General features: G+C 38.3%; 1 protein-coding gene and 1 long non-coding RNA gene across 2 annotated transcripts; both read left to right on the top strand.

The window, feature by feature from the left end:
• The first annotated feature begins 603 nt into the window (after nt 1–603).
• polr2gl (polymerase (RNA) II (DNA directed) polypeptide G-like) lies at nt 604–18,996 on the top strand. Its single transcript, XM_034182023.1, has 8 exons — nt 604–733; nt 1,013–1,122; nt 9,421–9,580; nt 11,026–11,076; nt 11,179–11,244; nt 13,305–13,376; nt 16,853–16,886; nt 18,572–18,996. Exons 1-8 carry the CDS (start codon nt 722–724, stop codon nt 18,583–18,585), a joined length of 519 nt encoding a protein of 172 aa, XP_034037914.1. The 5' UTR covers nt 604–721; the 3' UTR covers nt 18,586–18,996.
• On the top strand, nt 4,951–7,882 carry LOC117520723. The gene is made up of 3 exons (XR_004563744.1): nt 4,951–5,064; nt 5,473–5,651; nt 6,599–7,882. It is a non-coding gene; the product is annotated as an uncharacterized LOC117520723 (long non-coding RNA).
• Nucleotides 18,997–19,071: the final 75 nt, after the last annotated feature.

The following is a 19,071-nucleotide window of genomic DNA, read 5'->3' as shown; positions in this document are numbered from 1 at the left end:
AAGATGAACATACGAGATGATGATGATTTGAATTGTTAATCTATGTGCATAATTGGGCTATTATGAATAAAGGTATTAAATTATTATTACTTGCATCCAGAGACTTACTAAAATCCATACATAGTCCACCTGACAAATTTACAAGTAGTGGACAGAGTCAACACAACCTTGGGCTTTTAAACATTGTAGTTTCTTTATGCCATTTCACTCCCACCTAAATAAATAAACAAATAAATAAATAGATTTCTGGATTTTTTATATTAAAATTTCAAAAATTAATTATTTGTAAAATTTCTAAATTATTCCCTTTAATTCCAAACCTAAAACAACATGATATCAATTAAATAAAAATATCAAAGCCCAAACAGCAGGTTTAATCATGACTTTCACAGCCAGTTTTTTTTAAACAAGTCAGGGGATGAACACATGAATCTTTCCAAGTCACTGAAGATGTCTTGGGCTTCATTCACGTCAATTATTAACAAATACAAATGATTTTTTTTTTTAATTTTTTTTTTGACTGTACACACGTTGACAGGCAAAACTCAGGACAGCATTTCCGGTCTACCCGTTTAACCCGGAAGACATTTGTACACCAAACACTGAACTCTACCCTACGTAGTGGCACCAAATGAATTAGTGGCTTTGTCACCACTTCTGGAAAATTCATTAAAAAAAAATCATAATATCAATCGACCCAGGATTTGAAATTACAGCAGAAATGTTTTATCATGTATGTATGCATGCATGCGTATTATACAACGTGTGTGAGTTGGACAGTAGCAGTATGTTTTGGTGTTTTTGTGTTAGCAGCGTGAACATAGCATAGCATAGCTAGTAGCTAAGTAAATCCAGTTTATGTTCGCACCTCACAGCTTATAATCGTTGTAATTTAATTGAAATAAGAAGTACTGTCTCTTTCTGATGAGATTCACTACAGAAAGACAGTTTTAATAATATTTCTTTAAAACTTTGAATACACTAATGGAAGTCTTGTTTTCTTCGTTCACAGATTTCTTTGGAGCATGAAATTTTACTACACCCGAGGTATTTTGGTCCCAACCTCCTGAACACTGTCAAGCAGAAGCTCTTCACAGAAGTAGAAGGCACCTGCACTGGCAAGTCAGTGTCTCTGTTACATGCATACGAATGTAGACATTACCCATTTGTTTCTGTTGGTTCAAGTGTTAATTTGACTGGATGTAATAGAGTTTGCAGAATTGACGTCATGGCATGTTGTATTACTGCGTAATTTGCCTGTTCTCACCATGATTGTTGGTTTCAGAGCTGGATGTCTGTTCTTATTATTGTGCTCTGTAGTTCCAACCTTTCTGCGGTGGTTGATGTATTCACAACTTTATTGATTAGGCTTCCGTTTCACTTGTAACACCTAAAAGGTCCTATGGTTGTTGACTGTAGAAAAACCTGACCACAATTTACCTAACTGAAAGGCACAGCCATTTTGTATTTTACAGGGTGTTATAATAAAACATAAAGCTTTAGCTCTGATGTTACTTAAAATTTTTAAATAATAATAAAAAGAAATTATTTTAAAACGTACTGCTTTGTAAGAGGAGGAGTTACTGGGTCGGTGTCCATCCATGAGCTGCAGATCATCCACATTCATTTTCTATACCTGCCTTTTGTGTTTTACAGGGTGTTAGAATCTCATGATTTTTTTTTTTTGCTGTGAGGCAACAGTGCTAACCAGTAAGCCATTGTGCCACCAGATCATCTACATGTTTGAAAAAAATACCACTGCTTCTTATTCCTATTGGGTAGGATCTCTTTTCTTTTTCTTTCCTTGTCCGTATCTTCCTTTTCCCATCCAAAATCGGACTTTTTGTTTGGCCCTGCATGTCCCTATTTAACACTGACATGAAGTCAGTCGCAAGTCACTATGGCAACAGAACAGTGTCCAGACCTAAAATTGAAGATGTTCATTCTGACTGAATTTGACATGCAACGCAAACGTGATGTAACTCTGCAAGCTCTGTATAAGGCCTACGCACTCCCAGTGTTTCACCTAAAAATTTGTGGCTACCTGTATCTAGTTGTATTATAACAAAACAGAATTTTATCTGAACATAGCTGTGTTAATTATCTCATAGGGTTAGGGTTTATCCCATAGTCATTCTTATGTGGCATGTTTGATAATTTCATCCTACAACCAATTACAGAGCATGAGACATTAGTGTAAACTGTAGGGTGTGGGACTCTGAGGTCAGTAGCCTGGGTTCAAATCCCAGTCACATTAAGCATTTTCTTTTTTCTGCAAGTATTAAATATACATACGAGGTCTGTCAATAAAGTAACGGTCCTTTTTATTTTTTTCAAAAACTATATGGATTTCATTCATATGTTTTTACGTCAGACATGCTTGAACCCTCGTGCGCATGCGTGAGTTTTTCCACGCCTGTCGGTGACGTCATCGCCTGTGAGGACGCCTTGGGAAGGAGTGGTCCCGCCCCCTCGTTGGATTTTCATTGTCTGGAAATGGCGGAATGAAAAGGACTTTTTTTCCATCAGAATTTTTTCAGAAGCTGTTAGAGACTGGCACCTGGAAACCATTCAAAAATTTATCTGGCTTTCGGTGAAAATTTTACAGGCTTCACAGAGAATAAGGTCTGTTAGTACAGCTTTAAGGACCCCTTTAAGGACGCTTGGCGCGCCACGCTCTGAGCTGCGACAACGCGGCACAAGCCACCGGACCATTTCTAAACGGATGGCTCTGTGGATACGAGACCATCGTGTGCTCTTTCTCTGGTTATCACAAGAGCTGGACATCAGCCATTTTCCAGCAGATTTCACTTTTAACAAGAGATTTTGTTATGGTCACGATCCCGATTCGCTTTGGAAACGAGACAAAGGAACACCTCCGTTTCGGTGTGTCAGAGGACAAGTTTGGACATGTCCAGCTCTCCACAATTTCACTGATACTTACTGGACTGGTAAGCATTGAAAGCCGAGATAGACATGTCCAATGACCGTTACTTTATTGACAGACCTCGTAAATGACAGTTATCATAATTACAAATATTTTGTAACTAGATAATGGTGTTTAAGTTGATCTCTTCAAAATGTAAGTTTAGCCCTACTTATGGATAAAAAATCAAATTAAAGAATGTAGCGTTATCTCATGAGCTATGACCAATCAGAAGCACTGCATACAAATAGAGTTGCATATTATCAGTATGACTATATGTATGATTGCCACTGCCTTTTCTTTTTCTTTTTATTTTATTTTCAGGCCTGGTGGTACTCTCTCTCTCTCATACACACACAAAATCCTTAAATCGTGAGGTGCATAGTGTGGAAAAACATGAGGTGTTTAGAAATGTGAAAATAAAGTGATGTGCTCATGATTTATGTAATCCTACCATACTCCAGCAATGCTTGATCACTGATTAAAAAAGATACATTTCACAGAAAACTACAACTGTATTTTACAATGAAATGTATTGTTTTTACCAATGAGTGAGGTAAACGACATAGAAAATTAGATGAGCATATGAAAGAATCACACTGTTACTTTCAGCATCACAAACTTGACCTCCATCACCTACATGGGAGCAAACAATATATTTGGTTATAGCAAAAAATTTGTATACATACCAGTACCAGTCAAACTTTGGACAGACTTCCCCAAGTGCATTCAAACTTTTGACTGGTGTACATCCCCCCAAGTCATTACTGACAGATCTCAGTGTTCCTGTCTGCCCATCAAGCAGGACAACATTAAAGGATCTCAAAAAATTTTATACTTATTTTTAATGACACTTTGCCCTCAGCATGCACAGCAGTCTGGTGGGAAACAGGCATTATTGAGAAGGAGTTTCAACAGCACCAAGTGATCACATGAATGGTGAGGGAGTGTTTCATGAAAAAAGACATCTGTAGCACAAAATATATTCCAGGACGGAGGAGATGAGGGCCAATATCTGACTTTTGTTATGTCGAGAAGGGTCAAAATCTGTCAAATATGTTGATGTTTTATTCAGACCTCTGACTCCTTCTATTTAAAGCTGTCACTGCTAACTTTAATTGATCAATTCATTTATTAGTAATTGGAGCGGCCTGCGGCCTCAACTTTACCTAAATTCTGGGTCTTTTAGTGAAGTTTAGGGCTAGTGGCTGGCGATCACCTTAGTACTTCTCTGTTTTTCTTGTTTAATGCTGGCAAATTATGCAGTATTTTTTGTCTTTCTGATGCCTGATTCTGTTTTTTCTCTCTTTTTAAGGTGCAGCTCCATCCAGAGATGGGAGTTGTATTCGTGTTGGCGATCCTCCTGTCCTGTGCGCCAATAGCATTTCTTGTATATTCGTCCGTGAATTGTTCTGTGAATTGTTCTGTAATTTATGTTTGTAGCATGGCCAAAGCAGAGGGTCACCCCTTTGAGTCTGGTCTGCTTGAGGTTTCTTCCTCAGAGGGAGTTTTTCCTTACCACTGTTGCTCTGGGGGTTAGTAAGGTTAGACCTTACCTGTGTGAAGCGCTTTGAGGCAACTTTGTTGTGATTTGGCGCTATATAAATGAAAATAAATTGAAATTGAAAAATCCTAGATATCAGGCTATTTAATGGGAGATGTTAACATAGTTGAGCTGATAAAGGCTGGCGCACACGGGGGGAAGATTCTTTTCCAAATGGCATGCGTGGTCAAATGCTTAAGCAGGATACCCTCATCTGCAGTGGATTTTGTGAGAGTCATCTGCCTTTCTGACCCAAAAGCAAACTATCTAGTGTGTTTAATAATTTCTGCCTCGTGTGACAAATGACTCGCTGTGTGCGGGGGAGCATAAGCATTTGGCTTTCAGTCTGACTGAACTGTGCCTGCGCCACGACCTGTGTACCCCACCGCCGTGTCACGTGTCATAGATAACATGGCGGAACACATGGAATCCCCGTTGTCGTCACAGTTTGTTTCTGAAATAATTTTGGAAGACAGACTTGTAGACCTATGGCCCGATTATCCATGTTTGTATGTCGTTGATTCAGCAGATTTCAAAAACCAGGATAAACGCTTCCTTGCTGCGTCAGAAATCGCAGAGAAACTCAACAAAACAGGTGAGTTTTTATAATTATCCTGACTACTAGTTAATAAAATAAATACGCTTCATAATTTATAAAGGATGTCATAACAGTTTTTTGAAAAGGCGAATATATTTTCTGCAAAAAGGTTCTACAATTATAAATTTTCCACATGCAATGCATTTATACACCCATTTCCACAACACATTGCAATCGTGAATAAACAGAGCTAGTCTCTCATGACCAGGCCTACCTTGTTATATTACCACTGAATTATATGTGACTGCTACAAGTGACATTTTTCATAGCATTGTGACAAGGGTAGGACTGTTTCAGAATTTAATTTCATCTTTATATTTGTTACAGTTTCTCCAATAATTTACACACATTTTGAATATAACAGTTCTACAAAAAAATTAACAAATATCATTTCATGTTTTTCAGCTCAGTGGGTCTTTTCAAAGATAAAAGCTCTTCGCAACAGCTACACAAAAATAAAGAAACTGGGACCCAGTGGAAGTTCAAAGAAAAGTTTAAGTAAAAGAGCAACCTGGATGAAAGAGAGACTACAGTTTTTGGATCCACACATACAGACAAGAACATCAATCTCAAATTTAAACAAGGTAAGTTTCTTTATTCTTTATTTACACTGATACATGTTTGTTTTTATTTTTTCCCCATTAGCATTAAAGATTTATCATTTTGTCCTGCCAAGGAACAGATCCCATTTCTGAGTTGAAATACATAGTTAGGAGCTGCCGTTGTTCCTTTGCACTTTGTGTTGGGTTTCGCTGAGTACTTGGGCCAATCCCAGATAGTTTTGGGTCACTCCTCCAAGCTCCAGGAATCAACATGCATGTTTCAGTGTCCTCCACATCACAAACATTAACATACAGGTGCTTATTTTTCTGAATCATGAAATTATGTAAACAGCAAGCTGACAGAATTAAGTAGGGTACTTCTTCAGGAGACAAGTTGATGGTTGTCAAGAATACCTGAAATCTGTTGGTCAATATGCCAAATGAATTTTCTACCACACGTCTTGCGCGTGAAATGCGGTAGTTAAAGATTCGTTTGTCTTTGTCCAACTGCCTGTGAGGATAGGGTTTCATCATGTTAATGCTCATTTGGAAAGCATCATCACCTATGAAATGGAAGGAGATTTTATGATCTGGAATTCCATCGACAGTCTCAGGAGATGGTAGGTTCAAAGAATTGTCATCCAGGGCATTTTTCAGTGTGGAGTAATTGAAAACCCCAGCATCACCTGCATGGCCAGCAGCTCCAACGTCAACATAAACAAATCTATAGGTTGCATCCACAACAGCCAGAAGAATAACACTAAAACTGTGTTTGTAGTTAAAGAATTGGGACCCTGTGTTGTCTGGTTGCTGAATTGCCACATGTTTACCATAGATGGCCCCAATGCAGCATGGGTAGTTCCACTTTCTTTTGAATTCTTCTGCTATGGCCAGCCATTCATCTGGAGTAGATGGAGTCTAGAAATAGAAAATAATTCATTTTATTAATTTTCAAATGTCAAATTTTTTTTTTGTTTGTTTGTTTGCAGAATTCAACGGTCTCATCTGAAGTAACAAATGATGACAATGATGATGAAGATAATGACACAGAAAGTCTCCCAAGATAACCCATCAACTCCATCAACACTTGATGGAACTGATCAAGATGTAACCCCTGGAAGAAAATCAACAAAGGAGCCCTTGAAGGCAAAAACAAAGTCATCTGCTAAAAGACAGGCTGAGGACGAGTATCATTTGATTAAAGAGTTAACTCAAACATTATCAGATCGAAAGAAGAAAAGGGAAGAAAATGCCCACCAGAAAATTGACCCATTTGCTTGTTATGTGTCAGAGGCCCTATCACAACTAGATCCAAAAATGAAGCATTTAGCTGTACATCACATTAACACTGTCATCTTTCAGGCTCAGATGGGAACTCTTGGCCAGTTACAATCACAGCCACAAAGTCAAGTGCATTCTCTGCAGTATAATCAGCAGTCTAATTGGTTTCCACCAGACTGTTTATTTTCGGCACCACCCGAATACAATAGATGGTATCAACCAAACCAGCAACAACATCATAATCCTGCCTCTACAATCCCAAATCAAACATGGTGTCCACCATCGCAACAATTTTTGAATCCTGGCACTGACACCAATGTCAATCAGAGTATTTGGCAACAGGAAAATAAACTGCAAAACAATGCAAATTCCCAGTGTTCTGTGGGCCAAAATCAATGGTCATAGCTTGATAACCGACAGTCAGAACAAAACAACCATGACAGTGAACCAAAGTAAAAGATTCAAAACTTCTTCCATTTAAAATGTTAAAACAATCAGTATTAGAACTTACAGCTTAAAGTCACTTACATTGTAATAGTAGAGGATTTGTTAAAGGTTCTATTGTATTTCCCAGTATTACTTTTTTTCAATTTCACTTTTTTATAATAAAACTGTTTGCTCAAGCTTACCTTTAAGTGCTGTTCTTTCAGAATATTGTACAATGCCTGCCTGACATGTTTCAGATACAATTCCAGAAACCGTTCTCTCCCCCATCCGATACTGGAACGACAGACTCTTAAACGATTCTCCTAAAGGAATACAAACGGAAATGTTATTCGTACATCAGAATATTTAAAGATATCCAGGACAAGCTTTACTTGTATCTAACATTTCACTGAGAAATGTATGCCTAGGCTCTGTGTTGGGGAGTATTTGGAATACATGTATTTAGAATACATATTCAGAATATTAATTTTGAGTAACTATATTTAGGTTCTTTTTCATTTGAGGGTATTAAGAATACAGTTACTTTCCAAAAATCGTAGGAATACATTATGGTACTTAGTCATTACATATCAGCCTTATCTTGCACAACATTTGCAAGAGAATTAAATTACCAGAAAAAAGTTTTTCAAATTCTTTAACAGACAGTTACAAATGGAACCAGTAGGTGAGTAAAGGGGGACAAGAACATTTTTTTTTTTTTTTTTCTGTTTTCAGAATTGACAGTGTTGGACACAACGTCAGTAATCTGACTTTAAAATAGCTGGTTGTCAAAGTTTCTGAATTTCATTTCACTTTTTCAAGGGCTTTGAGCTTGATGAAGTTGGAAAAGACCATTTACGTATTTGTTTTAAAATCAGTGATCTGTCCCCACAAAATATTTACAAAGATTGAAAGCTATTTAAGGTACAGTCCTTTTTTATCACCACAATTTTGCTTTCAAAATTTGTGTTAAAAAAGTCAACAGCAGGTGTAACAAGCCTGGATTTTTCTGATCATATCTTATTATGCACCACATTTATATAGAAATATTTTAATATTTTAAGGCAACTATTCAGTATTCCCGTAACTATATACAATTTCAAAGTATTTTCTCCCAGCACTGCCCAGGCTTAGTCTATGTTCTAGTGAGAGCCTGGTGGGTTACATATAATTAAAAATCTACATAGACCAGGCTAGCAAATATAAAGGTCATATCTGATGGGAAAGGAGACTTACCTGTTGCTAGAAACCTTAGCGTGACAGAAAGTCTTTCGCTAGGTTTTATTGCAGCACGCATAGTCGTGTCTTCTTTCTTAATAAAAGGCTCCACTGACGCTAATTTCATCAAAGGACTGGCAATCAATCCGGTGGTATTTGCGAAATGTCTCTGGGTCCTCGGCATTTAGTTCCTGGACCAAATTACGCTGCTTGATTCTCTCTCCTCTTTATCCAAGATCTTGTCCAGGTTTTACGACAAGCAGATCTTCGTCTTCGACGCGTCTCCGAATCAATAATACAGCTAAAAGACCGATCATATCATCTTCATCCGATGACAACTGGGATTCCATGTGTTCCGCCATGTTATCTATGACGTGACACGGCGGTGGGGTACACAGGTCGTGGCGCAGTTCAGTCAGACTGAAAGCAGAATGCTTATGCTCCCCCGCACACAGCGAGACATTTGTCACGCGAGGCAGAAATTATTAAACACGCTAAATAGTTTGCTTTTGGGTCAGAAAGGCGGATGAGTCACAAAATCCACCGCAGACGAGGGTATCCTGCTTAAGCATTTGACCACGCGTGCCATTTGGAAAAGAATCTTCCCTCCGTGTGCGCCAGGCTTAAGTTTAGCTTCATGCATGCATGGGGTGGGGGGTAAAGCCAGTTCATGCACTGTGCTAATTTTACATATTTCAGACCTGTGCTGACTGAAGATCAGGAATAAATGTCTCAGTTCTGACATTGCATTAAAAAAACCAACAAACAGACAGGGAACATTATGCCATGGGGTGTATTTACATTAGTGCTCAGGATTTCATAAATGGTTAGACAGGAAAAACCTGCCTAAAGTGCAGGCTGTTAATTTGTATTTATTCTCTTTCAGGTATGGTTTTGTCATTGCCGTCACCTCCATTGACAACATTGGAGCAGGTGTAATCCAACCAGGCAGAGGTTTTGTCCTGTATCCAGTCAAGTACAAGGCCATAGTGTTCCGTCCATTTAAAGGGGAAGTGGTGGATGCTGTGGTCACTCAAGTTAACAAGGTCAGAGAGGGAGCCATGGAACGTTGATTTGTCCAGAGTTCAAAGCAAAATCTGTCATTCATTACCTGGAGAATACAGTGACATATGACCTGAAAAATGCTACTTGTAGTTAGGGTTGGGTATCGAGAACCGGTTCTTTTCGGGTATCGTTAAGAAATAATTCGATCCACCAACATCAACAGGCTTTTTGCTTAACGATTCCCTAATCGGTCCTTCAGATCGGCCGTTGTTTTTGAGGGTGTTTGTCGGGAAATGATCATTTCTCTACGTTGATTACAGACCCTGCAGCAGGTCTGTAATCAACCGTTTCTGCAGCACGACTCTGCTTCGAACCTTGAACCAATGAAGCAATGTTCCGATCCGCTGCTTTATTGGATCTTTGCTTCACTCCTCTTCAGAAGCGGCAACTCTGGTTCTTAACCCCTTTCAAATCCATTAAAATATGTCAATCGTGAGTCACTTTTGTGCGGATTAAAGTGACTAACTGGGACTCTGTCGTGTTGTGAGAAAGAAATGAGAATCGTCCTCCATTCCTTTGCTTCAAATGCTGCGCCGCTCAGAATTAATAACTTCAAAGCGAATCACCATTTAAATCAAATGACACCTCTTTCCAAATGTTGTAATACAAACAATAAACTGCAATCGATCAAAACATTTTTCCTCCCAAAATGAGACGTCCTGTGCTGATGTGCAGCAGCCCAAGACTGAAAGGCTGCAGACCTGCAGACTCTAGCAGCTGGCTGAGTTCAGCTCAGATGGAGAGATATTCATGCCATTAATGTCTGAAAGGAAATGCTTTAGACAAAAACTACAGATTTTGTTTATTTCTATTTATGCCCAGAGATCAAGGATCCACCATGCAGAGTTTATTTATGTCCAGAGATCAAGGATCCAGTGACCAATTTCATATTTATTTACTTTAAGGCTCACTAAAATGTTGTTGACATAGAAAACCTGTAAAGCCTACTTTTAGTACACAGAAAATTCACAGGAAGTATCGATAAGCGGAATCGATAATAGTATCGATATTGATAAAATCTTACCAATACCCATCCCTACTTGTAGTTGTGCTGTCTACAGAGATCACTGTGTGTGAGATAACACACCTTTAGACCAGGAATGGGCACAAAGGAACAAGTAGGATTTCCTTGCTACTGGTCATCCAAGCATGTGAGTTCACAAATGGACTGGGTTCTAAGATAAGAGGAGGTGCTTATAAATAACACAGCTGAGAAGATCAGTTGCAAGGAAAACCTGCACCATCTTAGTGCTTTATGGCACACTCCTGCTTCAGATGCTACACTTGTTATTGTATGCATTTTAAAGGTCAGGATGGATTTTTTTTCCTAATTTTGCTAATTAAAGTCAAACCTGTGCTTTTAAACAACCAATAAAACGGAACAATTTTGGTACTCATGTAAATGGTGTTTTTCTATTTCTTCTAGGTTGGGCTGTTCACAGAAATTGGTCCCATGTCCTGCTTCATTTCTCGACATGTGAGTCCCATTTAATTAATTCATTCATTTTTTTGACTGTGTGTTGTGAATACAATATTCAGATGTTATATTAATATTTAACCAGTTACATTTTGTTTTCAGTCTATCCCCTCAGAAATGGAGTTTGACCCAAACTCCAATCCTCCCTGTTATAAAACTGTTGATGAGGTAAGTTAATACATTTTTGCTTGGTAACACCACCTGGTAATATATAAAGGGATTAAACTTCTCCGTCGCTATGACGGATTTCCGTCAAATGGGCTGCCAAAAGGCAGCATTCGTGCTGATGCAAAATCAAGGATGGGCACAAGATATAAAATTTACCGCATCCGTGGACACGAGTGCCGTGTTCAAAACGCTCAAATTTTTTTTTTTTTTTTTCCTCCCCCCCAAATTGCAGCTAGTCCCTGTCTGTTTCTCTATATCCTGTCTGCAGGAGGAGGGAGGTGGCGGTGGGTCACCTTGCGGTCTGTTTGAGTGCAGCTGTCTTACAGTGAGCGAGGGAAGAGAGTGCATAGTTTTACAAACATATTTTTAAAACTTTTATTTCAGAGTCTGCTCTGAGTGTTTGTGAGTGTCCTCACTGTGGTTAAACTAAAAACACAGCTGCAGACCCAACAACGCATTAACAGCAGACACTTAACACTTTTTTTTTCTCCAAAATACACTTAAAATCTCTTCCTAGGGATGGCATGGTGTAAAATGTGTCCATAAAACCTTCTTACCTCTCAGTCAGGTTGTGCTTTCAACATAAATTCACAAATTCTTGATTGTTCATGCTCAGAGACTACAAGCTAGGGGCAAATCCAGACAGAAAGAGGGTGTTGTGGGGGAGATGTGCCCCCCCACAACACTACTTGATTAAAGGTCCACTTTTTAAGACATTTTTTATGTACTACTAATACTGCTACTTATAGTAATAAGAATCATTTTAACAACTAAAATATGAAAATCAGTATTACTCTTTAAATTCTACTATAGTTCTGGACTAAGTTTGGTTGATGAGCCATATAAAATAAGTTTACTTTAACTTGTATGCATAACTAAAGTGGGATGTGAAGCAATGTTTTTTTTAATATAGTGGTTAAGCTCGGCCATTACTGGGTTTGTTGGGGATTCTAGCTTTAAAATCGGCTCAGTTAGGATAACGGAAGCCAAAAATATGAAAATTATTTTGGCTGTTGTTCATAATCTTATCAAACAAACATGTAGGTTGTGACATCAGTTTTGGGTAAAGGCAAAGAAAAGGTAAAAATGTGCAAAAAAAAAAAAAAAGTCATCAAAAAACCTCCAGAATGCATCACTGGACATCAAAACCCCCCTGCTGACAAAGGCACATTTCCATCAAAAAAGAACCACCATTTTCAAATCCTAGCTACAGGCCTCAGACTTTAATTGGTATTGCATGAAGTAAAAGCTGTCTCCTTAAAATATGTTTATCCTGATAGTATTTAAATGATGTGAGGTGATGGTCTAGTGGTTAAGGCGTTGGGCTTGAGACCAGAAGATCCTCCGTTCAAATCCCAGCCTGACTGGAAAATCACTAAGGACCGTTGGGCAAGGTCCTTAATCCTCTATTGCTCCCGATGTGTAGTGAGCACCTTGTATGGCAGCACCCTGACATCGGGGTGAATGTGAGGCATTATTATAAAGTGCTTTGAGCGTCTGATGCAGATGGAAAAGCGCTATATAAATGCAGTCATTTTATGTGTAGGTTAAAGTCTTTTTATAAGATGATGCGGCATTAGAAAAGACCTGCAATGGTTAGTGAAATATAATCTTGTTCAGCAGAGAACAATTTGTTTTTCTTAGCTGTCTCCACCTTTTTTTTTTTTAACCTTAAATGCCAGGACACAATCCCAAAAGGGTTTCTGTAAAAAGGTAGATGAACACCTTATGATTTGACTGTGAAAACAAAGTTCCGTCAGATTTTTTTTGTTTTTGCTTTAATCAGTGTGTGTGTGTGTGTGTGTGTGTGTGTATAGTAGTTATACATTGTACTAAATAGACTATTGTTTCAGCTTTAAAATTGTAGAAAAGACCCAGATTCATTATATAATTACACTGTTGTTGAAAATGAGATTTGCCTGGAAACATTTGAATACTTGTTTAAACAAAGCAGTAGTGGAACACAGTGTAATGGATTGTGTATGAAAAGTTGTAGTCCTGCTCACTGATGTTTTGCATCTTTCATTCTAAGGCTGCTCAATATGTTCTTCTCTTTTAAGGACATTGTTATTCAGCAAGATGATGAAATCCGTTTAAAGATTGTTGGGACAAGAGTGGATAAGAATGACATTGTAAGTGTTGTTTTGTGTCTGGACAGCTGTCTGTGTCTGAGTGCTTTGGGATCAATATTGCATATAGTCAGTCTGACAGATGTTTTTTATATATACGAGGTCTGTTAGAAAAGTATCTGACCTTTTTATTTTTTTCAAAAACCATATGGAGTTGAATCACGTGTGATTGCATCAGCCAAGTTTGAACCTTCGTGCGCATGCGTGAGTTTTTTCACGCCTGTCGGTTGCGTCATTCGCCTGTGAGCAGGCTTTGTGTGAGCACTGGTCCACCCTCTTGTCGTTTTTTTATTGCGAATAAATGTCTGAACGATTTGGAGCTTTGCTGCATCAATTTTTTTCCAGAAACTGTGAGAGACCTCCAGGAGGACACCGTTCAGAAAATTAATATGGCTTAACATGGCGCAAAGCAACGCCGTGATGAAGCCTCACAGGACATGTTGGGGCATGTCCAGCTCATGCTCAATTTCTCGGATAATCACACGACTCAAAAGCAACCGACAGCCGTCTGAAGTCCACCTGAAAGCCGTCCTGTGAGACCAACACGGAGGTGGATTTGTGCCGCATAATGAACGGCTCCATGGCGCGTCCCTCCGCTTTTCTTTCCATGAAAAAAACTCCTGTAACAGTGGAATGTGCCGAAAAAGTGCTGATGTCCACGTCTCCTGCCTTTTTGTGAAAGTCAGACGACGTCCCGGATCAACAAAGCCTTCACGTTGGAAATGATCTGGTTGTTTGAGCGGGGTGTCAGCCTGTCGATCGGCGCGCTCTCAGCAGTTGTGGGCCGTCCTTAAAGTGGCAGTAACACTCCTTAATCTGTGTAATCCCCACACGTCCCTGAAAGCCATATTAATTTTTCGAACGGTGTCCACCTGGAGGTCTCTCACAGTTTCTGGAAAAAAATTGATGCAGCAAAGCTCCAAATCATTCAGACATTTATTCGCAATAAAAAAACGACAAGAGGGGTGGACCAGTGCTCACACAAAGCCTGCTCACAGGTGAATGACGCAACCGACAGGCGTGAAAAAACTCACGCATGCGCACGAAGGTTCAAGCTTGGCTGATGCAATCACACGTGATTCAAATCCATATGGTTTTTAAAAAAAATAAAAGGTTGCATACTTTTCTAACAGACCTCGTGTGTGTATATATTTGTATATATATATATATATATATATATATATATATATATATATATATATATATATATATATATATATATATATATATATATATATATATATACACACACACACACACACATGAGTTTCTCTTCAATAATGCTATCATGCTTGTGACTGTGACTTGCTTAAAGAACATACAAACCCTGTGATGTGCCAAAATAAGTTGTGTGTGACAGCTTGAATGCCAAAGCCAACAGTATCAACCCAGACAGCAGTATTGCAGGGTCACCGTACTGTTACTGCAGTGACTGTCTTGGGACCACCCGTTCCCCCTGTAGCAAAATGGTCACCAACCTCTCTCTGGGAGATGACTTGTCCTGCACATATTTGTCCCGACCTGGCCTATTCACAGTTAATTAACTTGGACATGTATGTTCTGTCATACAAGAGATGATTCAATTCAATTCAATTTTTTTTTTTATATAGCGCCAAATCACAACAAACAGTTGCCCCAAGGCGCTTTATATTGTAAGGCAAGGCCATACAATAATGATGTAAAACCCCAACGGTCAAAACGACCCCCTGTGAGCAAGCACTTGGCTACAGTGGGAAGGAAAAACTCCCTTTTAACAGGAAGAAACCTCCAGCAGAACCAGGCTCAGGGAGGGGCAGTCTTCTGCTGGGACTGGTTGGGGCTGAGGGAGAGAACCAGGAAAAAGACATGCTGTGGAGGGGAGCAGAGATCGATCACTAATGATTAAATGCAGAGTGGTGCATACAGAGCAAAAAGAGAAAGAAACAGTGCATCATGGGAACCCCCCAGCAGTCTACGTCTATAGCAGCATAACTAAGGGATGGTTCAGGGTCACCTGATCCAGCCCTAACTATAAGCTTTAGCAAAAAGGAAAGTTTTAAGCCTAATCTTAAAAGTAGAGAGGGTGTCTGTCTCCCTGATCTGAATTGGGAGCTGGTTCCACAGGAGAGGAGCCTGAAAGCTGAAGGCTCTGCCTCCCATTCTACTCTTACAAACCCTAGGAACTACAAGTAAGCCTGCAGTCTGAGAGCGAAGCGCTCTATTGGGGTGATATGGTACTACGAGGTCCCTAAGATAAGATGGGACCTGATTATTCAAAACCTTATAAGTAAGAAGAAGAATTTTAAATTCTATTCTAGAATTAACAGGAAGCCAATGAAGAGAGGCCAATATGGGTGAGATATGCTCTCTCCTTCTAGTCCCCGTCAGCACTCTAGCTGCAGCATTTTGAATTAACTGAAGGCTTTTTAGGGAACTTTTAGGACAACCTGATAATAATTAATTACAATAGTCCAGCCTAGAGGAAATAAATGCATGAATTAGTTTTTCAGCATCACTCTGAGACAAGACCTTTCTGATTTTAGAGATATTGCGTAAATGCAAAAAAGCAGTCCTACATATTTGTTTAATATGCGCTTTGAATGACATATCCTGATCAAAAATGACTCCAAGATTTCTCACAGTATTACTAGAGGTCAGGGTAATGCCATCCACAGTAAGGATCTGGTTAGACACCATGTTTCTAAGATTTGTGGGGCCAAGTACAATAACTTCAGTTTTATCTGAGTTTAAAAGCAGGAAATTAGAGGTCATCCATGTCTTTATGTCTGTAAGACAATCCTGCAGTTTAGCTAATTGGTGTGTGTCGTCTGGCTTCATGGATAGATAAAGCTGGGTATCATCTGCGTAACAATGAAAATTTAAGCAATACCGTCTAATAATACTGCCTAAGGGAAGCATATATAAAGTGAATAAAATTGGTCCTAGCACAGAACCTTGTGGAACTCCATAATTAACTTTAGTCTGTGAAGAAGATTCCCCATTTACATGAACAAATTGTAATCTATTAGACAAATATGATTCAAACCACCGCAGCGCAGTGCCTTTAATACCTATGGCATGCTCTAATCTCTGTAATAAAATTTTATGGTCAACAGTATCAAAAGCAGCACTGAGGTCTAACAGAACAAGCACAGAGATGAGTCCACTGTCCGAGGCCATAAGAAGATCATTTGTAACCTTCACTAATGCTGTTTCTGTACTATGATGAATTCTAAAACCTGACTGAAACTCTTCAAATAGACCATTCCTCTGCAGATGATCAGTTAGCTGTTTTACAACTACCCTTTCAAGAATTTTTGAAGAATTGACAGCAGACTTAGACTAATTAGTTGTGGCTTGAAAATGGAGACTTTAAAAATGTACAGGACGGGGAATTTCACACAGCAGGGTTGCTGACCACTGTTTCAGCTCATGTAAATGAAACTTTGTCACCTCATTCTAGAATAAATTAACAACAATCTCTGTTTTTTTTCCCCCAGTTTGCCATTGGATCGCTCATGGATGATTATTTGGGTGAGTAACGTACCGTAGTGTATTCACTGTGATTAGCATTAGTGTTAATTTTGTCACCTGTATTATAATTTGTAGTATTTTAGGCTTTTGTCAAATGTCCTTTTTAGTTTTAGTCATATTTAGTCATTCACATACCATTTTATTTTAGTCGACTAAAAGTCTGTTAATTTTAGTCTAGTTTTAGCCAAACAAGAACTCAATGTATTTTAGTCTTGTTTCAGTTGAGACATTTTAGTCTTTTTAATAAAAACAACAGAATCTGATTACCATTTCAGTCAATGTAGTGTTTCACACATGTGAAATAAAAGTTATCATTACCTGACAAAATACACTCGTTGAATGATGGAAGGGTTGTGGTATTTTCCCTAATATTATAAATCCGCAAGACTTCCCGTCAGACACAATTAGATATTCAATATTCTTGTAAATCCACAGTGCTATATCTTTAGTATGAGCCTCAGAGAGTTGATCAGATGCTTTAAACTGTGACACACAGTGTAACTGTAAACTAACAATACAGTAACTTTAATCTGAGCCTCGGAGAGCTGATCAGACACTTTAACACTGTGAGACAATGTATATTTTTTTTCCATTAAATGTTTGTCATTGACGTTGGATGGTTTTACTCTGCAGCACATTTATTATTTATTTCTTTTTTGACAAATGCGCTGACATGTAATGTAATTAGTGCTGTTGTCTTCTTAATCATGTCTTGATTTCGTCATGAAAAAATGGTCATTGACGTAGATATTTTGTCTCATGTAATGAAATTAACACCAATTAGCATTGCATGCACAAGCATATTGGAGTCAATCAGTGAGTCAATGTGTCTGCAGATTTTCTGTCAGTAACTGTGCAAAATACACCATATTCTACTCTAAAATTTTGGTTTGTGATTGATGGATGAGTACCAGTGAACCTCCTATTTTGGACCATGTTTGTATCTTTTAACATCATTTGCAGTTATTCTTTTTTATACTAGTTTAAATTAGAATGTTGATACATTGGAGCATGTCTGAGCTTGTTCAAGCAGAATGTGTAAACTAGGCCTTTCCTTTTCATGCAGTTGGTGAAGCCTCGTTACTAATCGCAGGTCTTAGTGACCTCTAAGATCCCTATTAATTGTTTGACACCAATGGATTTATTAAAAACAATAATTTGCTTTCTGTCCATGTATTTCCATGTATTTTGCAAAAAAATGGGTAACGTCGATTGACTTGAGGATCTGTTCATGATTCTGTGTGTTGTATTGTGTATAACTTGCATTATTTACATTAGAACCTGTTGCTAGTACTCCGGCACCCACATACAACACATACCAGCTAATCTTAGACCAATTCCACCCAACTCTAACCATAACCACTTATAAACACACTGAACATAACCACAACTTAGAGCATACAAATGCATTTAGACAAAGCAACCTGAAAGTCAGGACAACAAAAGTCACTGCAGCAAGTTACAGATGTGGGATTTGACCTTCGCTCCATCAGTGAGCTGCAACAGTGGTGGAGGCTACTTAATGCATTTTGTCACAGAGCATTTAACCTGAAAATCAGAGCTGCAGACAACAGCTGCACTTCTTTTATGGGTGCCGAAGTGCTTGATACTTGACACATCATATTATTATTATTTATGTCTACAAGATTGATAACACTTACATTCTGTGCATTTCCCCCCTCCAGGTCTTGTGAGTTGATTTATTCCAGAGGGAGCCGATTTCACGTGGGACCTTTTCCTGCAGTAATTTTGTCATTGTTTTGTTGAAATGACTGTTTTTGATACTGAGGTATTGTGTGACTTTTAATCAAGTTCTGTAGCCGTTTTTTTAATATATATATATGTAGAGGATGTATAGCTTCAGTTTATAGTTTATTTTCCCCCTCAAAATTTTGAAGCACACATTGAAATAAGATATTTTTCAGTGGCCACAACAATGCACACACAGTAAATGAAAAATGTTTTATAAAGATAAATCAATGGAAACTTTTCACAACACAGCAATAGCTTGTCTGATTAAATGCTTGTTTTCTTTAAAATTAATTTTTCATGCTGAACTCTCCATCATTAATTTATCATTTTTGACAATAAATAATTTTTTGTTCTTAAATCTTGGATGCTCTTTTCTTTGTGTTACTTTAGTCGATGATTGGTCCCTTTGATTTTTTTTTTTTAATGTACACCT

This window comes from Thalassophryne amazonica, chromosome 11, assembly GCF_902500255.1.
Source record: "Thalassophryne amazonica chromosome 11, fThaAma1.1, whole genome shotgun sequence".
Classification (NCBI taxonomy): Eukaryota; Metazoa; Chordata; class Actinopteri; order Batrachoidiformes; family Batrachoididae; genus Thalassophryne; species Thalassophryne amazonica.
This window is presented reverse-complemented; position numbering and strand designations above follow the sequence as displayed.